Source organism: Sycon ciliatum, chromosome 13, assembly GCF_964019385.1.
Source record: "Sycon ciliatum chromosome 13, ocSycCili1.1, whole genome shotgun sequence".
Taxonomy (NCBI): domain Eukaryota; kingdom Metazoa; phylum Porifera; class Calcarea; order Leucosolenida; family Sycettidae; genus Sycon; species Sycon ciliatum.
The window spans coordinates 8,705,486-8,721,880 of NC_088655.1; the positions used below are offsets into that span (position 1 = coordinate 8,705,486).

The following is a 16,395-nucleotide window of genomic DNA, read 5'->3' on the forward strand; positions in this document are numbered from 1 at the left end:
TTTTCTGTCTTCAGGATGCTGAGTCGAATGATTTTGGTCCGAGGAATTTGAGACGCTCTTTTCCTCCTTTATCCCCAATCGAACTCACGCTCTTCCACCGAAAGAGCGTGAGTGACCCTATCAGAGGAGAATTTTGGAAAGGGTTTGCTCCCACACTGGAGCTCGCGCTATTCCGACACTTGACTCCGGTGTGGGAGCAAACCCTTTCCCAAAAAAATCATCCCCGAAGTCGCAACCACTATTAAATAGAGGGGGATTTCTATGCAAAATGTCACTAAAAGCGCCATTTCGTTCTTATGAGCACGGATGAACACGATGGGCCCATATGTTGTAGTCTTTTGGATGCGGAGTCGACTGGTGTTGTTCCAAGAAGGCTACGATGCAGCGTTTGGCCCTTATTCCAAAATAAAACACAGGTGAGTAAGCGATCACATGCTGGTCCGTACACCAGTCACTTGGTCATCGTGCCTGCAGGCTACAACTTTTCTTCACATCAAGGTTCAACTCAAAGGTTCAAAGGGGGTTCAACTCGAGTGACAGGAACGCGCCCAAACAGGCTGTAAGTTGTAAGGAGCTTAGCTGCTCACTTCGCACCAGCTGTGTAAGCCATTGCCTGCCTGCTGGTTGTTTCACCTACTGCTTAGTCTTCCAACCACGAACACCACATCGGAGAGGTCATTCAGTGCACTTCGCAGCCTGAAGACGTTTATTCAATCCACACAAGACCGTGTCAATCATCTTTCTCCAAGTTAGGAGAATTTGTATACATCTAGAGGTTATACGAATGATTTCATAGAGATTTTCGAATGGACACACTAGTATACGAGGGTGAGTCAGCAGATTTTTGAATGTGTTCAATATGCGGCGCTGTGCCACGATCACTCACGAATCTGTGACTTTGCCAAAAACATTTCAACTGACGATGCACGCTGCAAAGAGCGCAGCTAGCTTGCCCTCTCTCCTCTTTGGAGGCAACCCTGTGCCAGAGTTATCCACAATAAAGCTCTTGGGGGTGACTTTTGATCCGAAGCTGTCCTTCGCGGAGCACATCCGCGCAGTGTCTATACGTGGCAAACAGCGTCTGGGCCTCCTGCGGCGAGCTGCGCCCTATCTCTCCCGAGAAGGCCACCTCACAATGTACAAGGGGTTTGTACGGCCCGTTTGGGAGTATGCCCCGCTCGTCTGGATGGGAGCTGATCCATCCCACATTGCACGCCTAGATAACATCCAACGCCGTGCATTGCGCATCAATGGTCCCGGGACGGAGCTCCAGAGCCTCAGCCTACGGCGATACGTTGATGCATTAACATACACGTACAAACTGCATTTCATCACCGGTTCAACTCAATTGCTAGCAGTCCTCCCACCAAGGCTTGAGCCCCGTGACGCCACTCGCACTCGAAACGATCTTCGTATGGCCGCCGGGCACAGTTTCCAGCTACGAAATCCCCTACCGCGTCAAGCACCAGACACCATTCTCAACAGCTTCCCACATTGTGCAATCCAGCTGTGGAATTCCCTGCCGCCAGCTTTTCTATACTCCGCCCAATTAGCAAAAATCTTCAAAAGTTTAAGTGCAACGTCAACGAATACCTCCGCCGACAGGATTGGCGATGGACCACGGACATTCTGCCTGTTAACCCACCTACATTCAAGTGCCCCGTCAACGACTCCCATTGCTACGAATGCGCTGCACACTAGTACTAGCTGTTGCTTGCCCTTGCTTTATTTTTATTTTTGCTGACCCTTACAGCTCTATCTGTAACAGTATAGACTTGATTGATTGGAGAATTCGTCGAATGATGTTCAAACCAGAGGTTATAAAGCAAAAGAAAGGTGAGAACCGCAGGAGTGAGAATAGTAGGAACACAAGGTGTTACCATAAGACAAGCAAGAAGTGTCAAGGTAAAACTATTACACTCTCCCGGCCCCATAGGAAGCCCAAGGTTCTATTAGATAACACAATCCAGTTAGGAGATGCAATTGTGGAAAGGGGAATATTAAATAATCACTCATGCACATGCATAACCACATTGAAGTGTAATCCAACTCAACTTCATCACTCTCACAAGGAGATGACGCAAAACTATATCAGTCTATAACATAATTATTAACTATCTCAGTAAGAGATGCATATGGCTCAGCCCAGTTAGATCAAGGCTGCTGTCGTTGTGAGGCTAGATAGTTCTGCAGCGGTTTAATATTCCGACCAGACTCATCACATAGGTTGCCAGCGGGCTCCCACGTAGCTTCGCTGCTGGGGTAACCCTTCCAATGCACCAGGAAGTGTTGCTCACCACTGCGGTGTCGGTGATTCAAAACGGCTTCGACAACATAGCGTGTGTGTCCATCTAGATCTGTGAAGGGCGGAGGCGGGGGTTGGTGTCTTCCAGGAATCGTGTTCTCTTCGTAGCGTTTAAGAGCAGTGACATTAAACACGGGATGGCAGCGAAGTTCACGGGGTAGTTCCAAGCGAAAAGCATTCGCTCCAATCTTAGCCTGGATACGATACGGACCAAACCACTTGGGTTGCAACTTCCGAGAGGGCTGGCCACGAGCTTCCGGGGTCAGTAGAAAGTCTCTGTAGACAAGAACGCTATCACCAACCTTCAAATCACTGGGCGTTCTCGTCTGGTCTGCGTATAGAGCTTGCCTTGCCTGGGCGTCGAGCATAGCATCTCGAGCTATCCTTAGTGCGGCTTCCTGCTCATGAAGCCAATTGACCGAATCACTCCTTTCCCCTCCCGTAAGAATGAATTCGGGCGGGGACTTAGGGTCAAACCCATAGTTCAGATAGAACGGTGTATTAGCTACAGATGACTGTTGTGAACTATTTATTGCAAACTCGCAGAGTGGTAGAAGCGAATCCCAATTGTCCTGTCTCAAGTTCACAAATGCTCTTAGAACATCTCCCACTTGCCGGTTAACTCTCTCTGTCAAACCATCCGTTTGAGGGTGGTTAGCAGTGCTGAATGCCAATTTAGTTCCTAGCTGAGAGAATACTTCTTTGAAAAAAGCTGCAGTGAATCGTGGATCGCGATCGGAAACAATGGTTGAGCTCAGCCCGTGCAGACGAAACACGTTTTGAATGTACAGTTGAGCGCTGCTCTTAGCATCAATCTTCGAGTTTGTTGGAACAAGATGTACGCATTTCGTAAGTCGGTCCACAAAGGTGTAAATTGCGTCGAAGCCACGAGAAGTAAGGGGCAATCCAACAATAAAATCCATTGAGATATCCTGCCAAGGACTATTAGGTATTGGAAGTGACTGGAGAAGCCCTGTTCGTGGCTGACCTCCCTTCGTTCGCTGGCAGAGATCACAGGTTTTGACAAATCTCTTGATATCGAGACCCATTCGGGGCCAGTAGAAAAAACGTGCTAGGCGGAAGTACGTTCGATCACGACCCGGGTGGCCAGCCGTTGCACACTCATGGTGTTCTTGAATGAGCTTTAACCGGACACCGCACTGTGGTATGCACAACCGGTTATTGGGGGATGCCTTGAGGTACAAGCGATCAGTGGATTCGTCCCAATAATAGCGATCATGCAAATTATCTCGGAGAGAATGCTTCAATCTTTCTATGATGGGAGTTAGCTCTTTGTCTCTCTGGTAGGCATCTGATATTGTATTGGACACGTCATCATTCATTGCTAAAGCATACTCAATAGCATTCAAACGTGGTACTGCATTCTCCACGAGGTTACTCTCATGGAGATCTGGGCGACGCGAAAGGGGATCTGCAGGGTTCTCTCTGCCGGGTCTGTGACGGACTGTGTAGTTATAGTCAGCTAGGAATTCAACCCATCGCGCCTCTCTCTTTGTAATGCTTGGTTTTGTTTTCAGATAAACTACCGCCATGTTGTCTGTAATGACCTCAAAGTGTTGAAAGAGGTAGATGCGCCAGGTCTTTAGCGCAAACACTACGGCCAATGTTTCTCTTTCTGTAGCTGTATAATTCTGTTCCGCAGCAGACAATTTTCGGCTAGCATAAGCCACTGGATGCCAGGCATCTTCCTCTAGTTCTTGGAGAAGAACACATCCCAAGGCGAAATCGCTTGCATCTGTTACCACTCTGAATGGTCGGTTCACATCAGCCAGCCGCAATAGGGGCGCATTCAACAAGGCATGCTTTAGCGATTCAAAGGCATGTTGCCGAGAGCTGTTCCACTCGAATCGTGCATGTTTTCCCGTTATCTCCTCTAAGTTCTTAGAGAGCGATGAGTATTGATCTATGAATCGCCTAAAATAATTCGTAAATCCAAGAAATTGCCTCACCTCTGTGACGGAAGTCGGAGCGAGCCAGACCTTTACTGCGGCAATCTTGTCTGGGTCAGGGGCGATGTGCAGTCCATCGATGCAATGTCCCAGGAACCGCACACTCTCCACGCCAAATTCACATTTTGACCGTTTGCAAAATAACTGGTTGTCCCGGAGCACGCTCAATACCGACCGGGCATGCTGCATATGCTCCGACCACGTTTTGCTGAAGATGAGTATGTCATCTAGGAACACGACTACGAACTCCCTCAGATATGGTTGAAGAATCGTATTCATCATGGATTGAAATGTTGCCGGTGCATTGGTGAGACCAAATCCCATGACCCTAAATTGGTAATGCCCAAAGGGAGTGTTAATCGCGGTTTTGGACACGTCCTCAGCTTGAATGCGAATCTGATTATACCCTGATCGGAGGTCTAGTTTCGTGAAGTACCTAGCGCCCTGTACGGTATCGAATAAATCATCCACATTGGGCAAGCACGCCTTGTTCTTAACAGTTATCTTGTTTAGCTCCCTCCAATCGCAGACCATGCGTAACGAACCATCAGCTTTCTTGACAAAAAACACCGGTGCACCAAAGGGGGACTTACTTGGTTCTACGAAACCCTTTTTCAAGAGTTCTGTGAGCTGTTTCTTCAATTCCTCCATTTCTGGCCTGGGCAGGCGATAGGCAGGTCGCGATGGGGGTGATGAGCCTTCCTCCAGGCGGATTTCGTGGTCTACAGACCTCTCTGGTGGGAGTCTAGCTGGCAGATCATCCGGGAAAAGATCGTCATAGTCACGGAACATGGCCTTGAGATCTGGGTGCTCGTTCTGAGTGGATTTGTCGGGAGGTTCCTTGCCAATGCCGTCTTCTACGCTGACCCACGCCAGAACACCTTCGTCTCCACTCCTAAGGGCATGCCTAGCCTGACGACCAGATATGAACATCGCCTCCACAGGAGCGGTCGGTTCGCTTTGACTGGGCGACGCACAAGGCAAACCATTCGAGTTCAACCTGACTTCATTCGTCCGGAAGTTTATGTCTGGATTGTTACGCGTTAACCAAGGTTTCCCCAATATAGCGTCATAGCGATGAAGGGGGAACACCGTGAAGGTTTGGTTATCGCTGAAGTCGCCTACGATAACCTTCAATTCATGGGTCGTCTCCATGGGAAACGAGCTTGATGCTCCATCAGCCAGCGTGACATTCAGGTTTTCCGAGCCAATTTCGGTTGGCAGGTTAACTCTCCTGGCAAACTGTTCGGCAATGAAATCATGGGTTGAGCCCGAATCTATTAACATAAGCGCGCGACGACCGTTGATTTTGCCTTCTACACGCAGGAGCTCATGTTCCGTTTCCACATTGACGCTGGTAACCTGGGCCTCAATAGCTGGTGTAACATCTCGCTTGAAATTGGCTTCGGAGCATTCAGCATCATCGTCAACATCCTCCACAGCGAGGCTACTGAATCGGTTACGGGTAGAGACGGAGCACACACTACACGCAGGTGATGCCTTTTCTTGCTGCGTCAGTAATCGCATCGGCCTTACTGACGTCCACCGTTTGGGTGATCTCGATGCTGCGGGCAATTCTGGGCCATATGGCCTGGTCGACGACATGCGAAGCAGCCCCCCTGGGCTCGTAATGTCTCACGTTCCTCGGGGCTTAGTTTTGTTAGCTTTTTGCTACCTGATGGTGGTGCGAATCCCGGCGCGGTCGCCAGTGGTGGTCTGCGCTGAAATCGGCTGTCTGAGGCGACTGCTAGCGCTGACTGAACGGCGGCTGACAGTGTAGTGGGGTGTTCCTTCACTACCAAGGTCCACATGTTACCGTGCAGGCCGTTGACAAATAGCAAGGCTCTGGAGAGTTCGTCAAGTTCCGGCACCTGTAAACTTAGCCGAGAAAACTCCGTTACGTACGATTCAATTGACCCACGCTGTTGGATAGAGAACATATCCAACCGCACTCTTTCCTCATCATAGTGCGGGCCATACACTCGCGCTAGGGCGCTTTTCAAAGAATGCCAATCCGAAAATTGCTCACCTGCTTCCAGGGAAGAAATTAGCCAAAGACGCGCATTCCCAGCGAGGTAGCTAGCCGCAAAGTTAACTTGGCTCTCCGGGTCACCTTGAGGTGAGCACTTCAAGGCTAACTCGACCGTAAATACCCATTCTTTGAACTCGGAAGGGTTGCCATGGAAAACATTCGGTTCTCTGGTAACGCGTTTGACGCTCGGGCTTGTCTGGGAGAGAGAACGCGATCGACACGGGGCTAGATCCGGAGGACTTGAGCTTGATGTAGCAGGTAATTGATGTCGTCCAACTGTAGCAGCCACGTTGTCCCGAGCGCGGCGGATCTCACGGAAAGCGGCGTATAGCAGAGCAGTAGCGGCCAGGAGCACAAGGCACGTCAAAGGGCAAACGATGATCTCAACCATCCTCAAGCTACCAGTGTAACAGTATAGACTTGATTGATTGGAGAATTCGTCGAATGATGTTCAAACCAGAGGTTATAAAGCAAAAGAAAGGTGAGAACCGCAGGAGTGAGAATAGTAGGAACACAAGGTGTTACCATAAGACAAGCAAGAAGTGTCAAGGTAAAACTATTACACTATCTTTTGTTTTTGGTGCGTGTTTCTGGCCGTGATGCCGAGACCTAAGGTCGGCAGAGCCATCAATGCCCCACCATCACTGCTGCATCTCGGTGCAGCCCCTTCTCAGTAGTTGTCACGTTTGTCCTTGTCTCAGTACCATTGTCTTTCTGTTTATGAGTTGGGTATGTGAACATAGTAAAAATAAAAAATAAAATAAAAACCTATATAGGTGCACTAAATGTACTGGTACATTGTAGTAACTTGATTCGGTCATATCATTATAAGGTAAAAATGTCCCTCCGGACCAGTCAAATATGTGGCAGCTACGGCCCTGGCATACATGATGCCGTGCACTATGTCCACATGCGCACATCAGTATTCAGCACATGAGAACAAATGGTTTTGTGTTCTTGAAAAATACTTGATGTCACAAGAGTGTGTTGCAAAGCGTATTTGATTGGTGCATTCCACCTCCAAAGCTCACCTGATCTTGGACATTAACGTCGACACCATTTTTTATCAGCAGCTCACACAGTGCTTTATGTCCACGGAACGCGCAGACATGTAGAAGTGATACTGGGCGGCAGTACTATTAGTTCACCATAGCAACAAACACACACATACACACATACACATTCTTGCAATCACCTGCAAAGCATACAAGTTCCAGATTTTTCCTTTCTATTGCAGCATAGTACAATACACATGTACTCGAAGTACAATTGCTTTCTCCAAGAACAAAGCATATCTCGTCTTAGTGTGTGTGTGTCGTACAGGTTGGGGACATAGTAAATGCTGGCTGGAACTTGACACAAAATTCACAATAATACTTGCATCAGTGGTGCCTATGAGCTAAACTCATAACCTCAGATTAGTGATACAAAGAGTACATAACCCCAAGAGTGTACAACTGCCCACACAACCTTTATCCACTGCTGTTATGCCAGAACTTCACATCACTCGTGATTCAAAAGGTTACGCTGGCAAGCAGTGCAAAGTGACCCGAGGAGAGTTGAACCCAAAACAGGATTGGGTTCAACCCTCTATCTATCATGCACAGTGTGAAAATACTGTGTGCAAGCTCGTCAAGTGATGTGATGTCCTGCCATCTCATAACGTGTTACAACAAAACTGCAGTAGCACACTCTTGGCGGTTGTGTACCCTTGGGAGAACTACAGTACCTTTTCCCTTATCGTTCACCTCTACTAAAGTATACCCACTGGCCAGTGGTGATGTTGTAGCTCTACTAAAGTATACCCACTGGCCAGTGGTTATCTTGTAGCTCTACTAAAGTATACCCACTGGCCAGTGGTTATGTTGTAGCTCTACTAAAGTATACCCACTGGCCAGTGGTTATGTTGTAGCTCTACTAAAGTATACCCACTGGCCAGTGGTTATGTTGTAGCTCTACTAAAGTATACCCACTGGCCAGTGGTTATGTTGTAGCTCTACTAAAGTATACCCACTGGCCAGTGGTTATGTTGTCTCTCTACTAAAGTATACCCACTGGCCAGTGGTTAAGTTGTAGCTCTACTAAAGTATACCCACTGGCCAGTGGTTATGTTGTACCTCTACTAAAGTATACCCACTGGCCAGTGGTTATGTTGTAGCTCTACTAAAGTATACCCACTGGCCAGTGGTTATGTTGGAGCTCTACTAAAGTATACCCACTGGCCAGTGGTTTTGTTGTACCTCTACTAAAGTATACCCACTGGCCAGTGGTTATGTTGTACCTCTACTAAAGTATACCCACTGGCCAGTGGTTATGTTGTAGCTCTACTAAAGTATACCCACTGGTCAGTGGTTATGTTGTAGCTCTACTAAAGTATACCCACTGGCCAGTGGTTATGTTGTAGCTCTACTAAAGTATACTCACTGGCCAGTGGTTATGTGGTACCTCTACTAAAGTATACCCACTGGCCAGTGGTTATGTTGTAGCTCTACTAAAGTATACCCACTGGCCAGTGGTTATGTTGTAGCTCTACTAAAGTATACCCACTGGCCAGTGGTTATGTTGTACCTCTACTAAAGTATACCCACTGGCCAGTGGTTATGTTGTAGCTCTACTAAAGTATACCCACTGGCCAGTGGTTATGTTGTAGCTCTACTAAAGTATAGCCACTGGTCAGTGGTTATGTTGTACCTCTACTAAAGTATACCCACTGACCAGTGGTTATGTTGTAGCTCTACTAAAGTATACCCACTGGCCAGTGGTTATGTTGTAGCTCTACTAAAGTATACCCACTGGCCAGTGGTTATGTTGTAGCTCTACTAAAGTATACCCACTGGCCAGTGGTTATGTTGTAGCTCTACTAAAGTATACCCACTGGCCAGTGGTTATGTTGTACCTCTACTAAAGTATACCCACTGGCCAGTGGTTATGTTGTAGCTCTACTAAAGTATACCCACTGGCCAGTGGTTATGTTGTAGCTCTACTAAAGTATAGCCACTGGTCAGTGGTTATGTTGTACCTCTACTAAAGTATACCCACTGGCCAGTGGTTATGTTGTAGCTCTACTAAAGTATACCCACTGGCCAGTGGTTATGTTGTAGCTCTACTAAAGTATACCCACTGGCCAGTGGTTATGTTGTAGCTCTACTAAAGTATACCCACTGGCCAGTGGTTATGTTGTAGCTCTACTAAAGTATACCCACTGGCCAGTGGTTATGTTGTAGCTCTACTAAAGTATACCCACTGGCCAGTGGTTATGTTGTACCTCTACTAAAGTATACCCACTGGCCAGTGGTTATGTTGTATCTCTACTAAAGTATACCCACTGGCCAGTGGTTATGTTGTACCTCTACTAAAGTATACCCACTGGCCAGTGGTTATGTTGTAGCTCTACTAAAGTATACCCACTGGCCAGTGGTTATGTTGTAGCTCTACTAAAGTATACCCACTGGCCAGTGGTTATGTTGTAGCTCTACTAAAGTATACCCACTGGCCAGTGGTTATGTTGTAGCTCTACTAAAGTATACCCACTGGCCAGTGGTTATGTTGTAGCTCTACTAAAGTATACCCACTGGCCAGTGGTTATGTTGTAGCTCTACTAAAGTATACCCACTGGCCAGTGGTTATGTTGTAGCTCTACTAAAGTATACCCACTGGCCAGTGGTTATGTTGTAGCTCTACTAAAGTATACCCACTGGCCAGTGGTTATGTTGTAGGCCTCCTACTAAGTATACCCACTGGCCAGTGGTTATGTTGTACCTCTACTAAAGTATACCCACTGGCCAGTGGTTATGTTGTAGCTCTACTAAAGTATACCCACTGGCCAGTGGTTATGTTGTAGCTCTACTAAAGTATACCCACTGGCCAGTGGTTATGTTGTAGCTCTACTAAAGTATACCCACTGGCCAGTGGTTATGTTGTAGCTCTACTAAAGTATACCCACTGGCCAGTGGTTATGTTGTAGCTCTACTAAAGTATACCCACTGGCCAGTGGTTATGTTGTAGCTCTACTAAAGTATACCCACTGGCCAGTGGTTATGTTGTAGCTCTACTAAAGTATACCCACTGGCCAGTGGTTATGTTGTAGCTCTACTAAAGTATACCCACTGGCCAGTGGTTATGTTGTAGCTCTACTAAAGTATACCCACTGGCCAGTGGTTATGTTGTAGCTCTACTAAAGTATACCCACTGGCCAGTGGTTATGTTGTAGCTCTACTAAAGTATACCCACTGGCCAGTGGTTATGTTGTAGCTCTACTAAAGTATACCCACTGGCCAGTGGTTATGTTGTAGCTCTACTAAAGTATACCCACTGGCCAGTGGTTATGTTGTAGCTCTACTAAAGTATACCCACTGGCCAGTGGTTATGTTGTAGCTCTACTAAAGTATACCCACTGGCCAGTGGTTATGTTGTAGCTCTACTAAAGTATACCCACTGGTCAGTGGTTATGTTGTACCTCTACTAAAGTATACCCACTGGCCAGTGGTTATGTTGTAGCTCTACTAAAGTATACCCACTGGCCAGTGGTTATGTTGTAGCTCTACTAAAGTATACCCACTGGCCAGTGGTTATGTTGTAGCTCTACTAAAGTATACCCACTGGCCAGTGGTTATGTTGTAGCTCTACTAAAGTATACCCACTGGTCAGTGGTTATGTTGTACCTCTACTAAAGTATACCCACTGGCCAGTGGTTATGTTGTAGCTCTACTAAAGTATACCCACTGGCCAGTGGTTATGTTGTAGCTCTACTAAAGTATACCCACTGGCCAGTGGTTATGTTGTAGCTCTACTAAAGTATACCCACTGGCCAGTGGTTATGTTGTAGCTCTACTAAAGTATACCCACTGGCCAGTGGTTATGTTGTAGCTCTACTAAAGTATACCCACTGGCCAGTGGTTATGTTGTAGCTCTACTAAAGTATACCGTGTATACAGTAAACCTGTAACTAAGGACCACCCCTTGGGGCAAGAAGAAATGGTCTTTAGTGGCAGGTGGTCTTTAGTTAGAGGTTTGCACTGCGCAACCCTATATGGATCCCATCTCTGATATGTATGTCAAAATGTAGCTAATACAATATCCCACCACATGTGCAATGCTATTTCTCCTTTGAGAAGTAGCATCGATCATGGAGCAGGTTCGAGCAGGTGCTCTCCAAGACGTTTCCTTTCATGTTTGCTCATAAGAGCACTTGAAACTATGCCAGGTGCAGTTCAGCCCATAGTCAAAATGACATTGCGTTTATTCGTGCAGCTGTAGTATCGAAAGAGTCCATTCAGGACAGAAAATCATCAAAATTTCGAAGAAGTAGCTTCGAACCACCTTTAATTTCCTGCACTGCTCTCGCTAGTTACATGTCAAAAATAGACTTTGGGACAAGAAAAGGCGGCCGCTGGATGCGTTCAGCAGGTAGTCGCTTGTCACAGTGCATTTTTGTATATGAGACTGTCCGTGCCTGGTGAAGTGATGTGTAGTACCAGGCTGGTTGTTAGTCACGGTGGTCTTTAGTACCAGGCTGGTTGCTAGTCACGGTGGTCTTTAGTTACAGGTTTTACTGTATATGGCTTTGAGGCGCATTGTTCTCCACATTTACAAAGAGAGGAACATGCAATTTTCTGGGAACATCTTTGACAGCAAAGTGACGCTGGATTAACATGTGATCAGTTTATCAGAATAAACAAACCAGTGATCAGAACAAACAGTTTCACGCCGAGCACTTCGGCCAGTACTCACCTGTCGTGGCTCATTATTGACATTGAACATAACTTTGCCGTGCAAGAGCGACGGATTACACCACAGTAAAAACTGGACACAATGAATGCTGCCATAGTAGCATGCTGCCAGCATCAGAAGAGCCTGAGTATGCAAGCGCAAATGCGCACACACGCACAAACAAGCACACAGATACGTACGTACATACATGCACATACGCATATGCTGACATGCTCTCTCACACACACACACACACACACACACACACAACACACACACACACACAAACACACACACACGCACACACACACACACACACACACACACACCATTAAAACACATATTTTGCACGCACGTATGCACATAAACACTCACACAGGCGCGTGCGCACACACCGCACACACACAAAAACACACATACAGATACATACACACGGACATTTGCATGCTCGCATATACACGCACGCACACACACACAGACACACACACACACACACAGAACTCAGAACTCAGACATGCCCATCATCACGGAAGCGATGATAGCTAACAGCTATGTTAGACATAGCAAATTGAGCTAGGATTACACCATTCAACAGCTTGCAAGGATGATGATTTAACCGCAACTAATTTTAGCCTGGTGTCCACCGCACAGCTGATTGAAGTGGCTTTTTCTGGCCAGTGAATCCCTATTTTTCATTTTCTTTCTCTACTTTTGCACACAGAGAGACACACACACAGACACACACACACAAAGAAACACACAGGCTAGCACACTCAAATACACACATACCCATCCAAGTATGTACGCACACTCCCGCACACACATGTGCACGCACACACACACACACACACACACACACACACACACACACACACACACACACACACACACACACACACACACACATACACACACGCACACACACACACACACACTTGTACTTGCTCACTGCCAAAACTGGTAACGTGAGTCTCACCGTGGAGGGGAGAGAAACTCCAAAGGAATCTTGGAAAGATGACTCAATTAGCTATTGAACCGACCAACGGCCTACACCCCTGAAATCCGCAAACTAGCGTGGACTTGAAAGTATCCAACTTATGGGCTCACCACACCTCAGTAAGCGGGGGAGGACAAGGTGACGAAAAGGATTGATGGCATCAAGGTAACCGTCCCGGTATCCAACTGCAGTTACCTCTGCCCCCAGTGAAGGTAACACTTGGTACTAGTGCGGGTGGCTAAATAATGTAGTTTGGTCCTACAGATGGATCGCGGCACGGTGATCACGGCACGGCGGCACGGTGCCAACGAGTGAGGAAATCATTTGGCGTGCTCGGCAAAGACATGTCGAAAGCGTTCAACACAATATCCAGGTACCGTTTGCTCACTATATTAGCTAGCTTCCTTGAGAATGATGAGGTCACCATTATGTCCTAGCTACTCAGGAACACGTCCCTTTAGGTCCGGTTACCTGGAGGGAAGAGCGAGCAGTTCCAGACCACCTGTACTACACCACAGGGTGACTCCATATCACCTGTCCTATTCATTATCTACCTGGAGGCAACACTTTGGGAGGTGAGACAGATTATCTGTGCAAGACCCGATCTAGATCGTCTGACTGCAAATGTATTCAAGAACTCCTGCCCGACATTGCAAAGTGCCTCAAAGCCTGGGACCTCAACATCAATGAATCTAAAACAGAACTCTCACACATCATATGGCTCAACGACAGAATGTGCGAGGAATGGCGCCTCACCATTGGTGACCACGAGGATGCTGCGCGGAGAACGCAACTCGCCACGGCTGCCCTGCACCGACTCTGGGCATTATGGATATGTGGTTCCGTTGTAAACGAATCGCTGAGAGTACGGCTATACAAAAAACATTCATCTTACCAGTCCTGTGCTACAACAATGGGGCTTGGGGCCTCACTGGAACCGCTATGCATAGAGTTGATGCGTTCCATAGACAACAACTGCCGAAGGTTATTGGCATACGGTACCCAGCTAAAATCAAGAATATCACCCTGTGCAAGAGGACAAACTCAACACCACTTGGTATCTCGGCCCTGAGAGCCCGCTGGCGTCTGTTTGGGCACGTGCTGCGACTTGACCAGAGTGCACCGGCGAACCTGTCAATGTGCTCCTACTTCAAGCCATCCACTGAGCCTACCTGGAGGGGGAAGCGGGGCACAACTCTGGCTGTCGTGCTCCGACACGATCTCGAGCTGGTTGGGAGGACCATCAAGACCTCGGCGGATCTTGAGGAGCTGAGGAGCATCGCCCAGAACCGCGGGGCGTGGAGCTACCTTTGCGGCCGTATCCTAGAGAGATATGTTACTGCTCTCGGAGGGTCCCTGGCAATGATCAGCAAATTCAAATTCAACTCGGTTGAGCTGCTTGTTTGCTTGTTTTAATTGTATTCTATTTTCGTCAGGCAAGCACCTAGAATTAATTCGTTGTTTCGGGTTACTTCACTCATCCGTACCAGGGTAGGACGGTCGGGTTTATTTTATTTTTATTTTTTATTTTAGTTGCGGGCAGGGGTGTATGCATGTACAATTGTGCATATCGAATAGCTTTTCTCCATCAAGCCAGTCGATCAAATCTGACTGTAGTCGATCCAGCGTAGCCATTGTCCCATCAGATCCAGGTCCGGGGCCACGTCCCCTCCAGGACCAGATCTTGGCCTCGCTGGCAAACGAGTCTGACGAGCAGCTCTCACCGAAGTTCTTGAAAACTTCTGTCAATGAGCGACGCAGTGGCGGAGCTGATGCTGTTTCAGGACCGATTGCGAATCGGAGATACAATGTAGAAGACAACGTCGTCACCAAGTGCTGCAGGCTGCTTCTGACTCTGAGGTCGATGTCTGGACTGCTATACATATTTTGGGTCGTGTGTGTACAAAGTCTACCTTGTAGTCATGCACATTTGCATGCACTAAAAAAATTGCGGTCGGATGAAAAAAGACGGTCGGTCGGGTGACCCGAAACAACGAATTAATTCTGGTTGGCCTCACGCGTTTTATATCGCATATGTTTTTATATCGCTATCAATATCCTGTTTGGCTGTTATCGCTTCGGCTTATGCGAAAGCTGTACATGCTGTGTATATCTACATTGCATTTATGCCGACGCGAAGAGCCTTCTAATAATAATACTTCAACATGCCAAATGTCCACTCGCATCCATGGAACTGCAGCTCATCTAGCTCCTCCTGAGCCTGCCTGGACTGATAAATCTGTAAAGGCAGAAACAACTCGAAATAGCCGTTTCCTTTGACCGGGAAACAGTGGGAGTCTACGAGGAGGGCAGCGTATGTGACAGCCTTGCAGACGACGAAAGACTCGCCAATGCAGCCTCCACAGGTCGTCGGCTCAGGCAATTACAACCCAGGGAGCGGTTCCTACCTGAGATGCCACACCCAGGTAGGAATGTTCATGCATCCAACATTGGCAACAACGCCCAATTCGAGCGAAGGCCATCAGGCCACGGACTGTTTGACAACGATAGCCGAACCCCTGGCAGCGACCCGCATTGCAGGACCTGCCAGCAGGTTGGGTCACGTCAGTAGGCATTGCTCCCAGTTCGGCCGAGGCAGTAGTCGCCAACCACACTAGACTCAGCAGCCACAAACCACTGCTGGAGCTCGTCCACGGATGGACGGAGCATGAGTTCCCGGACTGGCTGGAGTCTGACAATATAAGTGCTTGTGACAGTAACGTTCATGGGCGGTTATTACACCCCATTGCATCTTAAAAATATTGGTGCCTCAGATTTTGTTTTATGTATGTTTCTATTATTGCACGATTAAAGAGGTCAATATATGAAATATAGAACGAGTAAAAGACCGAGGTCCCCCGAGGTCTTTTACGAGGTCTATATTTCATATATTGACCGATTATGAGGGCAATAATAGATTTATCACGACATAGCATACCTAAACTGTTTTTGCTTTGCTATAGGAAGAAAGAAATACTATTGTAATAGTATCAAAGTATGTACATATGCCGTTTACATTGGACATTACTTCTGTCTAAACCGAAGTTTTCAGTTGTCTCTTGTAGTATGTTCCCCAAGTTCTTTGACTGACAATCTGGGTTCAAATCCCAGCATTTGGCTTCAGATTTTACTTCTTTTAGTTCTGATTTTTTTCTAAGTTGAGGAAAAAGTTGTAAGTCCCCGGGCTAAGTGGTCAATATATGCTGTTATCACTCTTCTATAGCTCGACTTGTCAGGGGTTCTAGGGCTGATAATCCCCTGACCCAGGGGATTATTCTTCATAATCCCCTCGGTGAGGGGAAAGAGCCCAACACTTTGGACTGCTCTCACTATACCTAGCGAGAGTAGGCCAAAGCAAGCTAGCCAAACAAACCCCAAAGAG

General features: G+C 47.3%; 1 protein-coding gene across 1 annotated transcript in view; it reads right to left on the reverse strand.

Moving 5' to 3' along the window:
• Nucleotides 1-7,281: 7,281 nt before the first annotated feature.
• LOC135829149 (uncharacterized) overlaps nucleotides 7,282-16,395 on the reverse strand; it is a 40,300-nt gene continuing 31,186 nt past the window's right edge. Inside the window, exons 4-5 of the mRNA XM_065341555.1 lie at nucleotides 12,038-12,160; nucleotides 7,282-7,443 (exon numbers count right to left, since the gene is read on the reverse strand). Of these exons, the coding sequence (XP_065197627.1) occupies nucleotides 7,282-7,443; nucleotides 12,038-12,160 (285 nt within the window). The remainder of the gene's footprint in view (nucleotides 7,444-12,037; nucleotides 12,161-16,395) is intronic.